General features: G+C 43.5%; 1 protein-coding gene across 2 annotated transcripts in view; it reads left to right on the top strand.

Moving 5' to 3' along the window:
* Positions 1-22092, top strand: part of DDRGK1 (DDRGK domain containing 1) — a 42597-nt gene that overhangs the window by 15622 nt on the left and 4883 nt on the right. The window contains exons 3-6 of one of the 2 annotated variants that reach the window (XM_069856662.1): positions 4240-4346; positions 6203-6304; positions 16294-16416; positions 18856-18894. In XM_069856662.1, coding sequence (XP_069712763.1) covers positions 4240-4346; positions 6203-6304; positions 16294-16416; positions 18856-18894 — 371 coding nt within the window. The remainder of the gene's footprint in view (positions 1-4239; positions 4347-6202; positions 6305-16293; positions 16417-18855; positions 18895-22092) is intronic. The other variant, XM_069856660.1, reaches the window with a different exon arrangement.

Below are 22092 nucleotides of genomic sequence, written 5' to 3'. Positions count from 1 at the left end.
ATGGCCCAGGTTACCCAGAGAAGTCATGGCTGCCCCATCCCTGGAGGTGTTCAAAGCCAAGTTGGATGAGTCTTTGAGCAGCCAGATCCAGTAGGAGATGTCCCTGCCCGTGACAGGGGCTTGGAACTGGATGAGTTTTCAGATCCCTTCCAACCCAAACCAATCTGTTATTGTATGATGTAGATTACAAAGACAACTAAAATATATGATGCTGGTTGTTTCATGTGGACTTTTTGCATGTTCTGTACACAGTAGCTAGTAGATTCCTGTCTTGACAGCACATCAGCTCTTCAGCACACTTTCTAATGGTATTGGGAAGTGTTTCTAAAAACTACTCTGCATTTCAAGAGATTCAAACATCTGTGTGGCTATTACAGGTCTGGAGCTCAAGTTTTAAGAGGAGCAGCTGAGGGAACTGGGGTGATTTAGGTTGGAGGAGAGAAGGCTGAGGGGAGACCTCTTGACTCTCTTCAACTCCCTGAAAGGAGGTTGTAGTGAGGAGGGTGTTGATCTCTTCTCCCAAATAACAAGTGATAGGACAAGAGTAAATGGCCTTGAGTTGCGGCAGAGGAGGTTTAGGATATTAGGAAAAACGTCTTCAGAGACAGAGTGGCGAAGCTTTGTAAGAGGCTGCCCAGGGCAGTGGTGGAGTCCCCATCCCTGTTCAGAAGCCATGTAGATATAGCACTTTGGGACATGGTTTACTCAGCATGGTGGTATTGGGTGAACTATTGGACTTTATGATCTTAGAGGTCTTTTCCAACCTCGGTGATTCTGTGATTCCATGAAAAAAGACTGCATTTTCAGTTCCAACTGTAGGACGGTGTCTGAAGTTGCTTGGTTCCCCAGCAGGGTCTGTTGCAGGCTGGCTGCATCAGTTAGCTGAACATTTTGCATCACAACTGAAGTTTGGAGGCAGATGGAGCACATTTCCCGTGGACCGACCTCCCCATCAGGTCTAATAGTGTTGTCAGCTATGAGTATGTGAAAAGTGGTTGTTAAAAGCTGCTGTGCGCAGCATCCACTCTGCGTTTGGTGCAGTTATTCTGCTGCAATAACTGATTGATTCAGCAAATGCTTTTACCATCTGTTTATGTTCTTGTCAGCATGTTCAGGTTTATTTAGCACATATTAATTGCTCCCAGGTTTAGCATGTTGTTGACCTTTAAAGCTCTGCTGAATCATGGACTGTGTCTGCATTGCTCTCTCTGTCTTTTGTTGGATCTAGCTCTGTGCACTAGAAAAAGCTTGGAGGAAGTGGTACTTAAGGGATCACATCAGATGCTTCAAAAGAGAGGAAAGCAAACGCTACTGAGCAAAAGCCTTTTTGATCCAGGACTGGAAAAAGGCTCTAAAAGCCTGACCTCTGGCTCAGGTACTCTCATGGAGATGAAATATGAGAAGTGCTCAGAGCCTCAGTTTGAATAGTGTCATGGATGGTGTTTCATACTTGTGCTGTTTTTCAGGAATAATATTCAGAAGAATAATACCAATATTGAGCTGTTAATTTTGGACTAATAACTGTTAATCATAGAATCACTTGGTTGGAGAAGAACTTTGAGATTATCAAGTCCAACTGTACCTGTCCACTACTAGATCAGATCCTTGAGCACCTCATCTACCCATGTTTTAAATACCTCCAGGGATGGGGACTCCACCACCTCCCTGGGCAGCCTCTGCCATTGCCTAAGAACCCTTTCAGTGAAGAAAATTTTCTTAATATCCAATCTGAACCTGCCCTGGCACAACTTGAGGCCATTTCCTCTTACCCTATCTCCTGTCACTTGGGAGAAGAGACCAGCACCCATCTCGCTACAACCTCCTTTCAGGCAGTTGTAGACAGCGATAAGGTCTCCCATCAGCCTCCCTTTTCTGCAGGCTAAACAACCCCAGGTCCCTCAGCCGCCTCTCCACCCATGTTCTCCAGCTCCGTTCCTCTTCTCTGGATGTGCCCCAGCCCCTCAATGTCCTTCCTGTACTGAAAAGTCCAAAACTGAACACAGGATTCAGGCCTCACCAATGACAAGCATGGGGACACAATCACTCCCCTGGTCCTGTTCGCCACACTGTTTCTAATGTATTTAGGCTATAACTAAAAGTTATTTTAAGCTTCAGCAAAATCGTAGATGTAGCTATGTCAAGTCTGAGCATCCCCTGTTGTGTTGTCTGTTTGTGGTGTAGGAAGGGGGAACCCTTTTGATCATCTCAGTAATCAGATACCAGTAATTCTCTGAAGCCCAGTTCAGCAAGGCTGCCTTGTGTTAACTTCCATATCCTGAAAACAGCAGTTATTTGAGAGCCACCTACACAGCTCTCAGTTACATTTGTTTCTGGTGATGTGTCTCAGTGGCTTAACCATAGTACCATACTGTGTATTGGAATTAGTAAAACAAGAATGTTTCAAACCTGATTCTGCATATAAAAGAAGGGTGAGTCTCATTCATCCATACGCTCTGTAAACAGCATCTTTTGGGGTTCCTAAAAAAAGGGGGACAACGTACTCTGGAGGTCCCAATAGAAAACATCGCAGCACCAGCCCTCCCAAACCAGTTCAGGTGATGCCACACTGTGGTGTAGCTTTTGGTGCCCCTGCTGCAAGCTGTCCCAGAACTGGTTATAGAACCATTAAGGTTGGAAAAGATCTCAAAGATCATCCTGTCCAACTGTCAGCCCAACCCCTCTGTACCTACTAAACCATGTCCCAAAGTACCATGTCTTCATGTTTTTTGAACACCTTTGGGGATGGAGACCCCACCACTTCCCTGGGCAGCCTCTTCCAGTGCTTCACCACTCTTTCCGTAAAGAATTTTTTCTTAATATCCAATATGAACCTTCCCTGGTTCAACTGGGAGCCATTTCCTCTCTTTTTGTCACTTGGAAGAAAACAATCTATTTACAGATTAGGTTACTGTCTACAACTCCCTGAAAGGAGGTTGTAGCTAGATGGGTGTTGGTCTCTTCTCCCAGGTGACAGAGATAGGACAAGAGGAGAGGGCCTCAAGTTGCACCAGGCAGGTTCAGGTTGGACATTAGGAAAAATTTCTTCACTGGAAGGTTTCTCAGCCACTGGCAGAGGCTGCCCAGGGAGGTGGTGGAGTCTCCATCCCTGGAGGGATTTAAATGATGGGTAGGAGAGATGCTTAGGGATATGGTTTAGTATTGGACAGATGTGGTTGGGCTTGATGATCTCAAAGGTCTTTTCCAACCTAGGGATTCTATGAAATGTGATGTGGTTTTCCTCCTTACTTCAAGAAAGTTGAGGAAAAACTTTTTAGCGTTCCCTGTAGCAATAGGACAAGAGGGAATGGTTTTAAACTGAAAGAAAGTAATAGGAAGAATGTTTTTTACGCTGAGAGAGGTTGAAACACTGGCCCAGATTTCCCAGGGAGGTGATAAGTGCCTCATCCCTGGAAGCATTCAAGGTCAGGTTGGATGGGGCTGTGAACAACCTTATCTGGTTAAAGATGTTATTGCTTATTGCAGAAGGTGTGGGCTGTGTAACCTTCATGGCCCCTCCCATCCCGAACCATTCTAAGATTCTGTGTTCCACAGTTGCAGGAATCATCTTTATAAATAACCACGTGTAATTTTGTTGCAGTCAAGCCCAAGATTTGCATTGCAGGGCTGTTTTTCCCTTTTCCCTTCAAAGTTAATTACAGCAGGCTAGAACTAGGGATGAGTTGCATGCCCATGAATCCCACTTTTTGAATGGTTATCTGTTATGCCAAACTTGAAGATATCTGCGAAGAAATTCTCTGCAGCTGGGTGGTAAGCAGTTACACGATGACAGCCATTAGCATGTTTTATGTGTAAGCAAAATTGTATCTTTGAATTGTGCAGGCAATGGTAATTTAGGTGTTCAATGCCAGATTGGATGAGGCTTTGAGCATCCTGATCTGGTGGGAGGTGTCCCTGCCCATGGCAGGGGGTGAACTGGATGAGCTTTGAGGTCCCTTCTGACCTGAACCATTCTATGACTGTGCAGGAAACATTAATAAAAAGACCAAGTAGATTTTTACTTCTGACTTCACTTTTGTGTTTATCTTGTTACTTTTAATCTGTGGCTTTGGCAGTCTCGTGTGATTTTTTTTTTTTTTTGCCTTTTTCAGTCTAATAGGTCTTGTCCAAAGTGTACATGTGGCTCTTTTTCATCTCCTGCTCTTTCCTAGGAAGCTGTGAAGCTTCCTGGAGGGCTTGTTTACAGGTGATTTAAAATTTGTCATTTCTTCAATGTTGCAGAGGATGATGATGCTGAGGAGGTGCCAGAATTTCAAGTGTCCGGGAAAATTGGAGCAAAGAAGCAGAGGAAATTAGAAGAGAAACAAGCCAGAAAAGCACAGAGAGAGGTAAGTGTTTCCTGCCACGTATAGAGCCCAGAGCAGAGCCTGAATAGCAGCGCTCAGCAAAGAACCGGGGATGACAGGCACCCACCGAAAGGCAGAGGTGCTGTCATCGCTGCAACGGCTCTGCTTTTGTTTTAAAAATGTAAATTCAGCTCTTTATGTCATATCCCAAGAGTGCCATGGAAAATGTTGTCTCATTTTCTTTCCATTAGGTTCTCTCAAATTCTCTTGGGGAGAAGAGACAAGTTGAAGTCTGGAATGCTCTTTATTGAGCATTCCACTGGCTTGCAGCTTAATGTCGGTGCTGTCTCCCTTTAAAAACACGTTTCAGCCCCCATAGCGTTGTTGTAACACTGTGTCTGTGGGCAGTTCTGAGTGGTATTCATGTGCTATCATAAAGGGCAAACTTTTTATGTATGTTTAGCCACGTTTATTGCTTTTATAGATTGGAGGAGACAAAAACCAGACCTTGTAATCCACTGAAATCTATGATGCAGTCAGATTTTGGTTGAAGTTTGACCCTTAAACAGAGGCCAAGTATGCAAGGACTAAACACACCGTAGTTTTTTAGTTGTTCTTTCTTAAATCTCTGTGCAAAGGGACTTAAATACCATTGCATTTTGTCAGTGTTGTCCAGTACATTGCTGTTAATTCCAGGGAAGCAGCAGGCTTTTTGAAACCTAAGTTCTGAAATTGCTTACGCGTGGCAGCGGTTGTTCTTTAACTTTTGAGTCACAAGAAGCAGCCTTTGTGTGACGGAGGCTGGAGCACACGGTGGGCTTCACATTTGACAGAAAGGCAGGGTTTATGGAAACTACTGACATTTCTGATGTGTTTGTGTCCAAACAAAGCCAGTGAAATCCCCTCTTGAGACTTTCAGTGTCACATGAGGTTTAAATCCAGTTCCTGCTTTACAGTGGTGTGCCCTGTAGATAGGGCGGTTGGTAATAACCCTGATTATTGTGTTGAGCTATAAACTTCCATTACAATCCTTTTCTCACTCAGTGCTCTGACCATGTTGTCATTACTTTCCACATTCATTCTACATAATTGGCATCTTTTTCGTGGAAAATCTGAGCAAAGCTGAATGAAGGTAGATAAGCATCGGTTGGTGGAGTGAGGAATCTTTTGTTTCATTTGAAAACATGCTGATTTTTATTTTCCCATGTAGACAGATAAATTCCTCGGTTAGGGCTTTTCCTCTGAAACATTCAAAGCCACAAATCCTCTGTTTGAATGTCTTCTGCTTGTTTTCTTTATTATATTTTCAAATTTAAGTGTTCTAAAGAGAATGAAGAACAGCTTAAAAGCTCTCTAAACAATGCACTAAACACCCTCTTTAAATTTTTTTCCCTATTTTGCAACAGTCTCTTTTCTAGGCTTGGTTTAAAAACAAATACCAAAATCATTTGAAGAGACCAGCCCAGCTTTTTCTTTAAGAGATCCTGCCCAGGTTAATGATAAATTTGATGTACTTGGTTTTATAGAGTTCATATTCCTCTCCTTTTTTCCCTCTCTCCTCAGAGACTGTTCTAACTAAATGTTAAGTGAGTAGAAATGGAATGCCATGACACAATATTGCTTAATATCATTGTAGTAATGAGCTCATGTGCCTTTCCCAAACTTAAACCCTTATTTAGGTACAGATAATGCGAGTGAGAAGGATAATTTCTAAAATTATTCTAAATATGCTGCAGATTTGAGGGGGAGTTAAATTATAATGACTCTTATTCTCTTTACCACTTCTTTCTGAATGTGCATCTAGGAAGATAGTAATAAACCCCCCATGGTATCACAATATGGAATTAAAAATGTGTATTCAGGAAGAGTAAAGCTTGGCTTGCTTAATGTTTTTTTAGGCTGAAGAAGCAGAGCGAGAAGAACGGAAAAAACTTGAGTCAAAAAGAGAGGAGGAAAGGCGGAAAGAAGAGGAGAGAATACGTCTCGAGGAAGAGCGACAGGTGGGATTTGTTGTATTTATAGATGGAAATTTTGAACCAAATTTGTCTTTTGATTGCTTCTGTGTTAGTTCTGCAATCAGCAGAAATCCCTTTGGCTTGCATTACTATTACATACATCTTCTATTTGGTTTGGGTTTGTTTTTTTTTTTTTTACTCCATTTCATTTGAATTGCAGTTATTTTAGCTGCAGATCCCAGCTTTGTTCCCCTAAGGGCTTGGCAGGAGTGAAGAACACTCCAGACATCAATACACGCACGTAGCAGCAACCACCCACCCACGGTCGAGTCTGGGGCGAAACGAAACCCAGTCTTCTGGCAGCGAACCTGCTGCTGCCGTCTGCCATAGCGACAGATTGTTTGGTCAGTTTGTTATGCTGATGAAAATTGCTGATAAAGTTGGCTGTTACTTCGTCTGGAAGCTCTTTAAGTGCAAATATAGGAAGGAGTCGTACCTCGTTGCAGGAGACATTTTTGGAATTGCCGGCTTGGTGTCTGACAGAAGTTTGCTTATCTCAGAATCGTAGAATAACTTAGGTTTGAAGGGATCTCTGGAGACTATCTGGTCTGGTCCTCCTGCTCCAACCATCTCCAGTTAGAGCAGGTCGCTCAGGACCTTGCTCAGCTAAACTGAGCGTGTCTTAACGAAGATTTCTTAGCCTCACGGGGCCTCTGTTCCAGCTCATTCATGCTGCTCTCCTGACAGCTGTAACCAGCAGGGCAGAAAGCGAAAGACATCAGCAACCGACTTCGCAACTGTTGTGTAAAATTATGTGATTTTATTCTAATTATACAAATCTACGTTTGCTTCACAATTAAAGATTTCTAAACTATGCATACAAAGGTGTGTGTTAGTAGGATATTAGAGAGGTTTGTTTTCCTGCAAGGGTGGTGAGGCACTGGCACAGGTTGCCCAGAGGGGTCGTGGATTCCCCATCCCTGGAGGTGTTCAAAGCCAGGTTGGATGGGGCTTTGAGCAGCCTGACCCAGGAGGAGATGTCCGTGCCCATGGCAGGAGGTTGGAACTGGATGGGCTTTAAGGTCACTTCCAACTCAAACTGTTCTTTGATTCTATGAAATGCCTTTAGAGGAGGCTAATGAACAGAACTTCAGTTCCTTCCAGAGTGGTCGCCACCGTGGCAGGTGAGCTGCTACGCAAATCACAGTTGAGCTTGGCTAACCTGCTCAAAAGAAGCCCAGGACAAAGACATTATCCTGTTCATTACCTGCATGTTTGACCCAGGGTTTAGCAATGCTGCTTAATTAAGACCTGTTAGGCATGATTGAAAAGCTGAGTAGAAAATAAGGGTGAAATTCTGACTTGGGATCTCTTCACACTGAAAGAGCTTCTTGACATATTTAACTTTTTCCAATCCACCGCTGTTCAGTTTAGGGCTGAGTAATTTATTTTGGTCAAATGAGGAAAATATTATTTGTTTTTATTTTACTTTTCAGTATTCTTAGTAGAGATTGCTCTAAAACGCTTCCACCTCCATTTTGCAAGGCTCATTGAAAAAGAAGAATATAAACTAAGGCTTTGGGTTTCCCTCTCTGTTGTTTTAACCTTTGTGTTTAGCAGCCCCAAGGAGCACTTACTAGAAGTTTGAAAACTGCTCAGATGCCTGAATCTACATTGCTGTTCACTTAAAAAAATACCTTCCTTGGCTACATAAATCCTGTAATTTTAACCATTTCTTTTTAAAATTTGGTTTATTTATTTGTTTTTCCTGGTAGTCTTTATCAGGGCACCAAGCCACTGCACTTAATGTGGTTCTGCTGCTCAGGGGAGAGTATTTTCAATATTCTGTTTATTTGCTTGGGTCGAAGACAGGTTGATAATCTTGTAACCACCGGACACGTCAAGCATGGATCAAAGAAAATGCGTCTGACAATATTTAACAGCCACCCTCAACTGTTTTCTGGTGATTTCAAGTCTCCCTCTTCATCCAGGTCATTAACAGGAACCAGAATAATTCAGGACTTGACCACATTTAGGGTGTGTTGTGCAGGTTCCCACTTCAGTCAGCAGAGGAAGCAGAATTACAGGGAGCATGGTAACAACAAGACTTCAGTGTTTTAGTCGTGCCTAGGTGGCAGGAGGGGAAATAAACTGAATGAATAGATACTTGATTTCCTGTGCATATAAGCACAGCCTTGTCTTCATGATCAAGACATCCTTCAAATCCTGTCACACACTGATTGTGTGATATAAAAGATCTGCTTCTCTCTTCTAGGCTGCTACAAGCGATAAAGGGATCATTTGGCTTTATTATAGAGTACGTAGGATAAAATGTCATCTAAGCGTTCCTCCAGAGAAAGGGTTTTTCGTTTCCACAAGTAACAGTTTGTGAAGGGTCAGCTCTTGTAGTCTACGTCTGCGATGATGCTGTTCCCCTCAGTAAGGTTGGAGATGGAAAGATAAAATTATGAGAGGTAGCTCAAAGAAAAATTGATAGCTATGAGAGAAAAACCAGAGGGGAACTGGTTGTATGATTATCATAGGATCATAGAATGGTTTGGGTTGGAAGGGACCTTAAAGATCATCCAGTTCCAACTCCCCTACCATGGGCAGGGACACCTCCCACTAGATCAGGTTGGTCAAGGCCCCATCCAACCTGGTCTTGAACACCTCCAGGGATGGGGCAGCTACAGCTTCCCTGAGCAACCTGTGCCAGGGCTTCACCAGTTCTTCTGGAGGCAGTTTGATTACTGACATTTCAATAGTTTATATCATCTCAAAAGGCACAAGGAATTTAGTATTGGTCACTAAAGTTTGTCTGAAAAATGTTACAGTTGTCAGATAGCTTCATTTTTTCCCTTCCTTTTCAGTATATCAGAATACTCCTGCTGGTATACTGGAAGTGGCAAGTCTGTTATATTTCTGTCTTGTGCAGTGCAGGAAAGGCATTAAGACACTGATGAAAGCTTCCTGCCTTCAGGAAAAGTAGTGACAGAACTGCATGAATTGTTTATTGTTTCGCTCGCTGCACTTTCAGAGATTTGAACTCCTAAATTTGGTAACTGTGCTTTATTTAATTTAATTTCAAATTCGTTTAAGTTGTGTATTCACAAGAGAACTTCAGTGATGAACAGCAAGTCTCCAAACCAGTTTAACCACCTTTTTGTAGCTAAATTTCAGTTGAACCTTTTTTTTCACTCTCTCACTCAAAGTGTTACCAAAATCATGATGACTTGGTGAGCATTGAAAATGTCTCTGTAAAGGAGTCCCTTTCAGCGTTTCAGCTGCAGCCTTCAACTAATAGATGGGTCCTTGTCACCAACAATAGATGATTCCTGGGCTGTTAAATCATAGAATGCTTTGTGTTGGAAGGGACCTTAAAGATCATCCAGTCAGTTCCAAGCTCCTTGGCATGAGCAGGGACAACTCCCACTGGACCAAGCTGCTCAGAGTCCCTCCAGCCTGGACTTGAACACCTCCAGGGACAGGGCATCCACCACTTCTCTGGGCAACCTGTGCCAGGGCCTCACCACTTTCATCAGGAAGAATTTCGTCCTAATACCTAATCTAAATCTTCCTCCTTCTAATTTAAAGCCATTCTCCTCATTCTGTCACTCCAGGCCTTTGTACAAAGTCCCTTCCCAGCTTTCCTGGAGCCCCTTCAGGTACTGGAAAGCCGCTCTAAGCCTGGCCAGGTCCCTCTGGATAACTTCCCATTCATCAGACAATGAGGGAAGCCAGACAGATTGAGGAGAGAAAATCATGTTGCAGCATGCAGAGCTTCTAGAAATCCCCAGTGCAGATCTTTGATAAAGTCACTGGGACTGTTAACCCTGTCATACATACCCCCCAGTGAGGTAGTTTGAGATGTGGAGTTTCATGGAAGTAATGAGTTCTTGAGTCACATGAAACCCATTTTGTTTTGTGGGCAAGCTGAGATCTCTCTCCAATTATTTTTGGGCCACTCTACACAGTGCTGTACAAGTGGGAATGGTACCTGCAAGGGAGTTATAGGGGCTAAAATCTTCTGTATTCTTGAGAAAAATACCCCCCTTGTTCTATTTAAATATATTTGTATGCACGTATAAATAAAATGTGGTTGCCCCTCAGCTCCGGTGTTGCAAACCAGCTAATATATTTTTAAATTCAAGTTTCCTTTCCAGCGTACCGATGACCTGATTGGCTACGCAAGGGAGGAAGCTCCTTTATAATTGGCATTCACTTCAGCTCTGCTTTGCCCCTGGGGATTTCCCTTTCACTCTTGGAGTTTTTTAGTGGTGAGATGGTTTACCAACCGACACCTTATCAATGAGAGCGCACTTCCTCTGATGTTGCAAAGCAGTGTCTTCATACAAAGGCTTGCAGATTGCTCACATAAGAGCCTTTTTTTTTTTTGCCCTGTGCACAGGGATTTTTCTGTTCCCCAGCTTGGCTTTGCTGCGTGAAGGAAACTGCTCATGCAGATGCAGGACTCACCACTATCTCTCTGCTGTACTGAAATGCAGCGTTGAACAGGGCATGTTGGCTATAAATCCACTGCAGAGCAAACTGCTCTGGAAATGCAGCCTGACACGGTAGAGAAACTACAAATCTTCCAGCGAGCAAGCTTCTAACTGTTGTGAAATAAAAGGCCACAGCAGGAGTGGAGACTGGTGTTTGTACACTGTTACATTAAAACGAGATCAGTATTGCTCAATCACAGCTGTGCCCAAAGTTTCCAAACTAATGCAATTTCATTTAGGCTCTCAGTTTTGCTTTTAAGTGCCTAAATAAAAATAGTATGGATTTTCAGAGCTAGAGAAGTAGAGGATCATCTAGTAATCCCGAGAGATGTTGAAGCTTTTGAGAACTTAGATCCTGAATTTTGGCTTTTTGATTTGATGTTTGATCGTGTAAGAACAGCCACCATGTTTTAAACTGTTGATTATTGAGTTATTATGTGTAGCATTATGCAAACATCAAGATTTGTGTGCTTCTCAGCAGAGCCTTTTGGAATTTATATCCACTATCCCTACATAAGCAGTGCCTTTCTGGAGGCTGAAGGAGACCACTGCATAGCTTCGGTTTAAGCATCAGCTTTCAAATGTTTGTATTTTCCTGAAAACTAATTTCTCCAAAGGGCGTGCAAATTGAAAAAGCTTGCAGAAAACTCATTCCACTCTGATGTTGAGGGAGTGAGAGCTGGTAAGAACACTTACTCTGTCTTACTAAAGGTATTTTTTTCACTTCGTGTCTAAACCAAGTGGAGGAATCCTGGAGATCCATCTGCTCTGTGCCAGATTATTTAGTTGTAAAGTCCCTTTTCACTTCCTGCAGAATCTGCACTAACATGAAAACTGGATGTTAGATAAAGAGGGTTTCTTTGGTACACAAAGCATTTGGCATAGGAATCATGAAAGATTTCACTGCGGTGTGTATCGTGGGACAAGCGATCGATTCCTTGACATACCCGTGATATTAGCAGCAAGCACAAAGCAAACGGCTGGTGTTCTCAGCTTGCTAGCTTGTTGAAACCTTGGAAACTTTAGAGACCCGTGAGTTAATAAGAAAAAAATGCATTAGATGGAAAACATGAAGCTAAAGGGCACATCTGTGGTAAATAGTGGGTTGCACTCTAGCACTGTAACTGCGGGATTCTCACAGGTGGAAATTCACTGGGGTAGCTGCTGACTGGATATAGAAACACTATATAAGGTTTGCATCCACTCAGTAAAGGTGATCTCCCTTGTTGCCTCATCAGCGGGGTCTGTGCCTCAATCACTACAAACCGGTCAGCTTTTCCTCCTTCTGCATGTTAAGGAAACAGCTGCAAACGAGGAACTATCAATAGTGGGTGGTTGAAGAGAATCCAGTGTTTCCTCTACCTCCCTCACTAGGAATGAGATCTCTTCCACTTAGCAGTCGAATAAGCTGCCTTTAAATGATTTGTTTATCAGCAAGTTGGTCCTTTATCTGATTTGGAGGAGAGTTGGCACAGCGCACAACAAGCAGTTTCCTCACCGGGAAAGCTGCTTAGACAAAGCTCTCAGAAAAGCTACTTACTCTATAGGCCAATATCCTGTAGTCTGTGTCTTAAATGGGTTACAGCAACGAAAGCTGGAAACGGTGGGTCAGTATCATCTTCTTGGACAGAACTGTAAGGTCTTCACCCTTTGCTGAAAATACTGATAAATCTTCAACGGCTCTGGTCACTCAAGCAGCGTCCCAGGACTCCAGAAGGATTTATGATCCTGAGAGGCAAGGTCTGCTTCAAGCTGTAAGTCTAGAAGAGTTAAGTCACTATGGGTTTCACCTGGTAAAAGATTGGGGTCTTGGGCAGATGGCACAGTTAATGTTTTTGAAGTAATCATTGTGATCAAAGTAGGAGGAAAACAGGAGGGAATCATCTGAAAGGAGCCTCACAGCAAATCCAGGTTCTCAGTGGAAAGGTGGAGTGGAAGGACTGAGTGCAGTGGGAAGTTGGTGCTGACCAGATCCAATGTAGGAAGGGATGAGGGTGTTGGGAAGTTTCTTCTAGAGTGCTGGAGGTCCACAAAGTGCATGGAGCTCTGGAAGCTCTTGGGTCCCTGCTATGCACATGGCACATGAGATGCATGGTGTGCGTGCAGAGGTAGAGTCAATCCTGCAGGGATAATGTGGACATATTGTCAGAAAAAGGAGAGAAGGAAGAAAGGTTTGAGCAATAATTATATTTTTTTTCAATAAAGACACGATCAGAGTGAGAGAGCTTGCTCTTCACCTGCAGTGCAAACTGCACTAAAAGAAAGCAAGCCCCCGGTCTGGGTAACGTTGAGATGTGAGGAGAGAAGCGGACCTGCTTCAAAAAAAACCCCAAGCGAACAGCTGAAGGTGAGCATCTGCAGTTACCAAATTTCCATGATGCTGGGATTTCCCCACCACCCCACCCATCGCTGCAGGGAGGTGGCCCAGCTATTATGCTCCTCCGAGCCACGTACTTCGCCACTTAACTCCACAGCAGTTGCGATCAGAAATGCGGAGGGGCAAAGAAACCTGACTGACAACGTTGTGGGGCTTTTAAATTTCTATCTGAGCTGGGTGCTCGCTGTATGACTTGCACGAAGCAAGCGCTGGGCTCTTGTTTCATTCACAGCCCCTGCGGGTGCTGAGAGTGTTTCCCTGTGTGGGTTATGCATGTGGAGAGACTGGTTTTTGTGGGAATGCAACCTGCCTAAATTTGACCCTGCACCTTCCATGCAGCTGCTGCCTAACTTGGGCATGGGAAAGAAGAGTGCTGGCATGATGGGAAAGAAAATAGCTCAGAGTTAAGCATTAGCAGACAGCCTGGCTGCGCGAGGGTTCCCCTCCTCAGCTTCCACTGCTGCTGCTGGCTGCTTCTCCCAGTGCAATTATGCAAAGTCATCTCTCTCCTCCTGGCTCTGATCCAGTTTACAGTTTAGCCCCATCCAGCCTGGCCTTGAACACCTCCAGGGATGGGGTATCTATGACTTTTTTGGGCAACCTGAGCCAGTGTCTCACCACCCTCACAGAAAAAATTTTCTTCCTAATTCTAAGTCTCTCCTCTTTCGGCGTAAAACCATTGCTCCTCGTGCTATCCCTACGCGCCCTGACAAAGCACCCCTCCCACTGCTTTGATAAAATTGAACGTACTGGTTTCAGGTAGGTAAGGAAGACAAGAATGAGCCTGGTTCATTTATTGTTAGACCTTTTGGAAGCAGGCAAATATTTCTCAGTTATTGTTGCGCTCAGTTGTAAATGGGACATTGTCTTCTGATTTATTTTTTTAAGAACCACCTAGAAATTACTTGCCAAAGCAATTTTCAGCTTTCGTGATTACTTTTTTTCCTCATTTCAAATCCTGATGAATTACAGCCTCTGTGATAGAACAGAAGAACCTTATTCCTTTATTTCCAAGTTGAAGATTAAATTTAATGCACTTACAAGGAAAAAGGAATTGCTGTTGTTGCCAAATGAAATATGAATATGCTATTCTTCACACCTATAACGCTTACAAGGAAAAAAAAAATTACTGTTGGGCTTTTGCTAATAGTTGTTATGATGATAGATGACCCACAGTGTGGTCTTGTTTTGTCTCAAGAGCATCCTCGGATCTGTAGAGTTTTTTTTTCACATGACAGCAGTTAAAAAAAATGGGTTTGACTTTGCCCATACAGTAAGATCCTTTCAGTCGTGTTTTTGTATAGTTGCATCTTGATAGCATTGTGAGTCATAGAATCATGGAGTGGTTTGGGTTGGAAGGGACCTTAAAGATCGTCCAGTTCCAACCCCCCTGCGATGAGCAGGGACATCTACCACTGGATCAGGTTGCTCAAAGTCCCATCCAACCTGGCCTTGAACACCTCCAGGGATGGGGCATCTATCCACGGCATCTCTGGGCAACCTGGGCCAGGGCCTCACCACCTTCACTGGGAAGAATTTCTTCCTAATGTCTGATCTAAATCTTCCCCATTCCAGTTTAAAGCCATTCCCCCTCATCCTATCACTCTAGGTCCTTGTAAAAAGTCCCTCCCCAGCTTTCCTGTAGCCCCTTCAGGTCCTGAAAGGTTGTTCAAAGGTCTCCCCGGAGGCTTCTCCTCTCCAGGCTGAACAACCTCAACTCTCTCAGCCTATCCTTATAGCAGAGGTGCTCGCATCATCTTCATGGCCTCCTCAAGACCTACTATAACGTTCCATTTCCTTCTTATGTTGGGGATTCCAGAACTGGACACAGAGCTCCAGGTGGGTTCTCATGAGAGTGGAGTAGCAGGTGAGAGTCACCTCCTTCAGTGCGCTGAAATGAGAGCAAAAGGGCTTACGGGTTGGAAACTAAACTAAAGCAGCCTTAATAAAATAGTAATAATAATAACAATAGAGAAAACAATAAGAAAATAATAAAATATACACAAATATATAAAATAATGCCCTCGCCCCTCAATGACCCTATGTTACCACAGTTGCTGCAGAGCAAGTCAGGGAAGGTGTCAGTGGCAGGAGATAGTTGGACCCAGGAGCTGGATTCAGGAAGGCACGGATCTGGGTCTGGGGGCAAACAGACAGACAGGGTCCTCACTGGAGGTCGGCCATCAAAGAAGAGAGCAAGACCCTTGTGATTGTTCAGTTTTATCCCAAGTGTGACATCTATGGGATGGAATCCTCTGTTGGTCAGTTTGGGGTCACCTGTCCTGTCCGCCCTTCCTGCAGGTGCCACTCTCTTTCATCTTTGACTCAGGGCTCCACCAGCTCGAGGGTGGCCTTAGTTTCTGTAGGAATAAGGACAAGCATTGCCCTTTCTGCATCCTGGTGCCCCGTGTGATCACTGCTAGAGACAAACCCTGTCTGAAAACCTACAGTGAAATTTCAAAAACTGAGACTGCTTCGAAGAGACTGAGCTGAAGTCAGAAACTAATTCTACTTTAGCTCAAACCAGTACCAACATGTAAAAAAAACCTCGCTACCATCATATCTTGTCTCCTGTGCCTGAAGTACTTTATACATTTCTTTACATTCCACGCAGACATTAGACGTTGTTTGTGTGTCATAAGAAAGAGCTTTTATTTGAAGCTATTTTACAGGGCAGCTTTTTCTCCCACACTGATGATCACCAGGGTAACTCCACAGTTGCTTGTGATCGTTCCCAAAGTACACCAGTGCATGTCACAGCAGAATTGGGGCCAGTCACTGAAAATGTGGATGTTGCATCAAAATGCAGCCAGGGCAGGGACTTCCTGTCACGAGATCTGCAGGAGAAACTTATTCATGCAAATTAGGAAAGCAGGTTGCTATATAAGAGTGGTTTTCTCCCCTGTGTCAGACCTGTTAAGAGCCAGCCTAGGTGCACTGTGTGCAACCTTAAACTGCTTTGTGAGGTGGTTACTGCCTTAAGGGTGGCTTGTGAAGTGAATGATGCCATCGGGGGAGAGCTTAGACTCATGTTAGAAAACTTTTATCTTCTTTCTGTCCTAGTGAAACCAGACTGCAGATAAAGAAGATGCTACTTTAAACTAAATCAGATTTGGGAAGGAGCAAACTAACCGCTTGTCATCTTTTCTGTTCAGGAAGAGGAAAAAAGGAAGGCAAAGGAAGAAGAGGAGAAGAGAGAGTATGAAGAGTACCTGAAGCTGAAGGAGAGTTTTGTAGTTGAAGAGGAAGGAGTTGAAGAATCAATGACGGAGGAAGAGGTATGTATGCTGAGCTGTTATCTTCCTTAGAATTTGTTGCCTTTATCTTTGTTAGACTCAAGTTGCCCTTACTCTGTTCTGTCTTCTGTAAAACAAACTTGAAAGTAGGAGTCAACCAAACGTTTCTGCTTTTAAAAGCTCAGTTGTGTATATGGTACAGGTTAACCTGGGGAATGCCACAGTCCCTCATAGCAGACTCTTATGGGTTAGTTTAGAACACTAAGGCAATTGCATATTACTAGAAATGAGTTCTCTCCTCCTTTTGTCTGAGAACTGAAACAAAACTCATTCTGCAATTCAGATAATCTTTTACTGTCATCAGCTCTACCCATGTACAGTGGGCCAGGTGTTTTAAATCTGCCAGTATCTGGAGGGGAATTGTTTGGGTTTGATTTTATTTTCCAGACCAGCAGGGCTGCTGTGAAATTAAATGAAAAACCAAACTCTTATCTTAAAGAGCTTCTGTTAAGAGAATTGAGAAGACACAACCACTGCATTCAGTGTCACAAACGGTCTCTATGGTTGATAGCATTTCAGGCTCTGTGCTAGCAGGCTGCTGTGGGTGCCTGCAGACACGCTGCTGGGGCTGGTGGTTGAAATGTGATACTTGACAGAATATCACAGCAAACTTGAGAAAGTTCCACTGCTGTAGGAGGCAGCGTCCTTATTCTGTCTGCTGAAAACCTATCAGACTGATTTTAATTGCTGTCAAATGCTGAATTTGTTCTTGGGTTGTAGCTGCCAAATTTGACCTGTCCGGTGCATTTCACGCATATGCTTTTCAGGGCCACAGGTGCGTTTGCTCCTCTGCTAAAGCAACCCTGTTGAATTGAATGGATTTGCCTTTAGCATGACTGAGAGTGGCTTTGGGCTGAGGAGCTTGTAATGAGTCGGTAGTGCTTGACATTAGTCACAGGTTCTCACTATGGACCTTTCCTTAGAAAGAAATTCCTCCATCGTATTGGGATTAACACCAAGAGAAGTTGTATTTGGTGATGGGGAATTTCCTAAGATGCAGGGAACAGCGCAATGCATGTGCCCATCCTGTTGGAAGATCACATTATAGCTAAAACATTAAATTGTTCTACTTCAGCCGCCCTTTAAAGCTAGAATCTCTCTATTGTCAGCATTCCTATAACTGCCTGCCAAGGAGAAATTCATCTTCCTATGTGTGGGAACAAGAGTGTTCCTCGCTCAGAAAGCCTGGCAGGCAGTTGGTGATACCTGGATCTCAACGTAAGATGTCTCTGGTAGGGATAGGGAGGCTGTACTTTAATAGTTGGTGGTTTGAAAGTCATCTTCAAACAGGAGCATGGTTATTTGGAGACGCCAGTCTTGCAGAAACAACGAGCCACCCTCTTGCCTTGTGGCGGATCGTGTACTGAAGCATTTTAGTATCCTGTTACAGTAGCTGACTCTGCCTTGTTGTTGAGGCTGCCAGACTGAAACTCATGCTGAAAATTAAAGTCCTGAGTTCAGAACTAAGCCATTAATTAAAGCTGATTGATTTCCAGGGTTGCAGAGTGACTTCATCTCCTGCTAAATGCACGTTGTTTGTGTTGCCTTTGAAAACTGAGCCATTTGTATTAAAATGCTGGATTTCAGGTGCATAGCTTTGAAAACGGCTTGAGCTTCCAAGTGTTGCACAGCTGTGTGCGACGCTTGACCATCTGCGTGAGCTGCCTTCTCAATAACCACTCTGTGCTTTACCTCTACATGGAGAGTGTGTGTAACTTAATACTTGATGTGCACGCTCACCCAGATGTGGTGCTTTTATGTGTATGATGTGAAGAATAAAAGATTTAAAAATTCCCCTTCAGAAAACACTTAAACACTAATTGTAATTGAGCCATATTCTTCGAAAATACCTCTCATAAGATCCTAGTGGAGATTAAATATATATATATATAGAATCATAGAATGGTTTGGGTTGGAAGGGACCTTAAAGGTCAGCTAGTTCCAAGCCCCCTGCCATGGGCAGGGACACCTCCCACTGCATCAGGCTGCTCAAAACCTCATCCAACCTGGCCTTGAACACCTCCAGGGATGGGGCAGCCACAGCTTCCCTGGGCAACCCGTGCCAAGACTTCACCACCCTCATCATGAAGAATATCTTCCTAATGTCTAGCCTAAATCTTCCCCCCTTCCAATTTAAAGCAATTCCCCCTTGTCCTGTCACTCCATGCCCTTGTAAAAAGTCCCTCCCGGGCTTTCTTGTAGCCCCTTCAGGTGCTGGAAGGTCACTCTAAGGTCTCCCCATAGCTTTCTCTTCTCCCAACAGCCCCAACTTTCTCAGCCTGTCCTCTCCCCCACTGCATATGTTTAAAACTTGAGATTTGTGCAAGGTGAACACTTTTTGAATATTAGTACTCAGCAAGTTTGTGGTACATTTAATGTTCATGAGTTTAAAATAACAATTGTTTTCCTTGCTGTATCCAGTCTCGCAGCTTTCTAATGGAATTTCTGGAATACGTTAAGGTAAGCTACCATTGGTCTTTCTTTTCCTTCCGTCCTTCTTAGGTTGTGTAAAATGTCTTTGTCAAAGAGCTGAGTTGCAGAAAGAAGGGAAATCTCTCCTTCCTCTTTGATTTGCTTAAATATTCAACAAACAACAAAAGTGACACCTTAGTCTGTATTATTTACTTACCCATGCCTGAGTGTGTCTGTCATCGTTAAAATGATTTGTGGCTATAGGTGGGACATGGTTTTGGGGGGCAGGATTGTAGCTCTGACCTTCTTTTACTAGGATAGGTGTCACCTCAGAGTTATGAACAGCGGTGTTTGCTGCTGATGGGGATCTAGGACATTCAGGCTTTTTGTTTGTGGCCGTCAGCTACTGATTTAGAAAAGAGTCTCTGCAGCTCAGCTCAGCAAGAACGAGAGTTGCTGTACCAGTACGTAGCCTGGGTGTGTTTGTGCCTGAAACACTGGCGTTGTAAAGGTCAATCCAACTTTTCATGCCATTTCTTTTCTTGTTTTCATCCATGTGATTTGCAATGTTGTCTTAATGCTTGGAAGGAACATTGAAGATCGTCATGGTTTTAACAGGGTGTGTCTCCCTCTCATCATTGTATGGTTGGTTATTTAAATCCTGTGGTGCATTTATGAGGATTTCCACTTTTGATGTCCCAGAACAAATGCTTCTTTCTCCACTATCAATGTATCAAAGGTCAAATGCATTTTGCTACCCTTACTCTAACAATGTCATGCAAATCTTTTGTACTAATGAATTCCTTTCCTCCTTTAACTGGGAACTGCACTCTTATCTGGCATGTGTGTGAAAGGCTTCCTTTGTAAGCAAATCACTTATATGCTTAGTGAAACCAAATCATTTTGTTAATCCGGAATCTTGCACTCTGGGCCAGTTTTACAGTTACGAACAGATTTGTCTCATGGATAACTCTCCTCAAGAAGTTAATTTGAGTGATTGCCATACAAGTCGGAGCAGTGGCTCGATTGTTCTGGAGTCGCTGTGATGCAGGAGTCTTCTGCTGTGTTGTTCGCTGCCTCCTGTGTCGCTGACTCCATGGTACGGGGTGATCCCACTTCACCTCTTCCCATCTGAGGCTTTAAAGATACTGCCAAGCTGTGGATTAAGGAGGACGTGCTGTTCTTTATTGATAAACAAGCTGCCCTGGGATAACAGTAGGTAGCACAATAGGATATTTCAGCATCCCTTGGGTTCTCTGGGAGGGTTTCCAAGGATAACATAGTAGGGTTTGATTCTGCACATTGCCCTGCTGCTTGTGCAACAACAGATTAGTCACGAACTCTCAGTTCAGGGTTTAAGCACACATGTATGGTTTTATATTAGTCACTTCTACTTGATGTCAGAGAAGTTAAGCACAGGCTGAAAACTAATTCAGAAGCGCTTCAACACCTGATTTCTTGGGTAGAGTTGAGCTGCAGAACTGGGGCATCGCTCTTTTTTACAGGTTTTGGTATTTTCATTTAATCTTGAAACTATGCTTAATATATAGATTATGTATTACCTTCATCTTCTGTTTAATTTAATTTAGCTCCTCTGTTAAGTTACTTATGTTACTGGTAGAACTGACTGGAGATAGCTCACCCCATGCTTCATTCCTAAGGGTGTTTGAAATAAAATGCAGCCTCTTTTCCCCTGCGCTGCCTCATGGGATTGTTTTAAATGAGATTTTTCTTAAAGGCACCAAAAGGATTGATGCCCTCCCCATTTCTACTTTTCTGAAAACTGAGCGTCTCCCTTCCTTTGGGAGTTTCATAGCAGCCCCACAGCCAGTTTAACCCGCCCTCTGCAATGTCACCATGTTACACCTCCAGCTGTGACATTGTCTCTGCTGCAGGAGCCGTGCTGTGTGTTTGCTTCTTGCAGTGGCCGGTTCTTGAGTTACAGACTTGACTGCTCAGCTCTCAGAGGAGCAAAATAACCAGCTGTTATTGTTTACTGTAGTAGTGCTGTCGATGCACGACCCTCCCTACAAACCAGCTCAGGGGCTCTCTGAGCACTTCAGGAAAAAATTAATAGTGAAATTGGGCAGAGGTTAATGAGTGGCTGAGCGATTCCCTTGCTGTGGAGCTCTAGCTCTCTTGGCCCAGGGAAACATGAGCCTGCACTTTGTTCATCGCACTGTTCTCAGTCAGCGTGACATTGAATACATCTGAATCACAGCCAGTGAATTGAAACAGCAAACTGCATTTGGAAGGGATAGCGAAGGACTCAGACACTTTACCCCTTCCTGTTTTTTTCTTTAAGGAAAATGATGACGCTTACAGGGTAAGGAAAAAAAGTCATCTTAATCCTGGGAGCTCTCACTCTGTTTCGTCCCTTGCTGAGGACAACAGCAGAATCGCACCTAAAATTAAATGAACTCAGCAAAGTGTAGATGTGCATACGTCACTCTGTGAAAGTGAAGCCTGTCTCTGAAATGTGAAGCATGTGATGAAGTGTTTTGCTGGCTTGGGACCTCACGATGTCGTTGTATTTCAGAGTGCATAGGGAAGTGCATCCTGATTCCACCCCACTCTCTGGGTTCTTATTCCCAGCAGGATCTATCTGAAAAGGCTTCCAATAAGTGGGGTCATTGAGGGTGAATATCATTAAGTGAAGGTTTAAATCCTGTTTTACTTGTTTATGTGACTTTACATCACCCCCCACCCCATCCTCTTAAAAGAAGATGTGACGAATCCTGGCAGTTCCCAGCTCTGAGAACTGAATTCCATGGACTGGTTCCAATTCCATGTGTTCAGTCCATGGTATTCAGTTCTCTAGCTTGGCTGCTTCGAACTTCACAACTACTGAGTTTGTGGCTTTTTTTGTCTGACTTTATTAATGAAAAAGATTAATCTGTTTCAGCTGCTTTCTTTCTTCAGTGTCCTTCCAGTCTCCTCTCCAAATCAGAAACAAATGCATTTATCAGTTGTGCTAATGTAAATGCAGCCCTTGTGGCCATACATGAATGGTTCTTAGGAACGTAGTCCAGGATGTTCACTGAACAATTCTTAAGTTGTGTATTTTTCAAGCTCCCTACAAACAGTGCATCCTTCTCCTGCATCTAAACAGATGAGTTTCTAAAGCCTTTGCAGATAAAACATGAACCGAGTAGCTTCAGACAAGCGCCCTGGATGTTTCCTCTAACTCTCTGGAGCTCCAGAGCATCATAAAACCAGAAGTGAGCAGTGGTGATTGCACGCTGG

This window comes from Phaenicophaeus curvirostris, chromosome 4, assembly GCF_032191515.1.
Source record: "Phaenicophaeus curvirostris isolate KB17595 chromosome 4, BPBGC_Pcur_1.0, whole genome shotgun sequence".
NCBI classification, from domain to species: Eukaryota; Metazoa; Chordata; class Aves; order Cuculiformes; family Cuculidae; genus Phaenicophaeus; species Phaenicophaeus curvirostris.
This window is presented reverse-complemented; position numbering and strand designations above follow the sequence as displayed.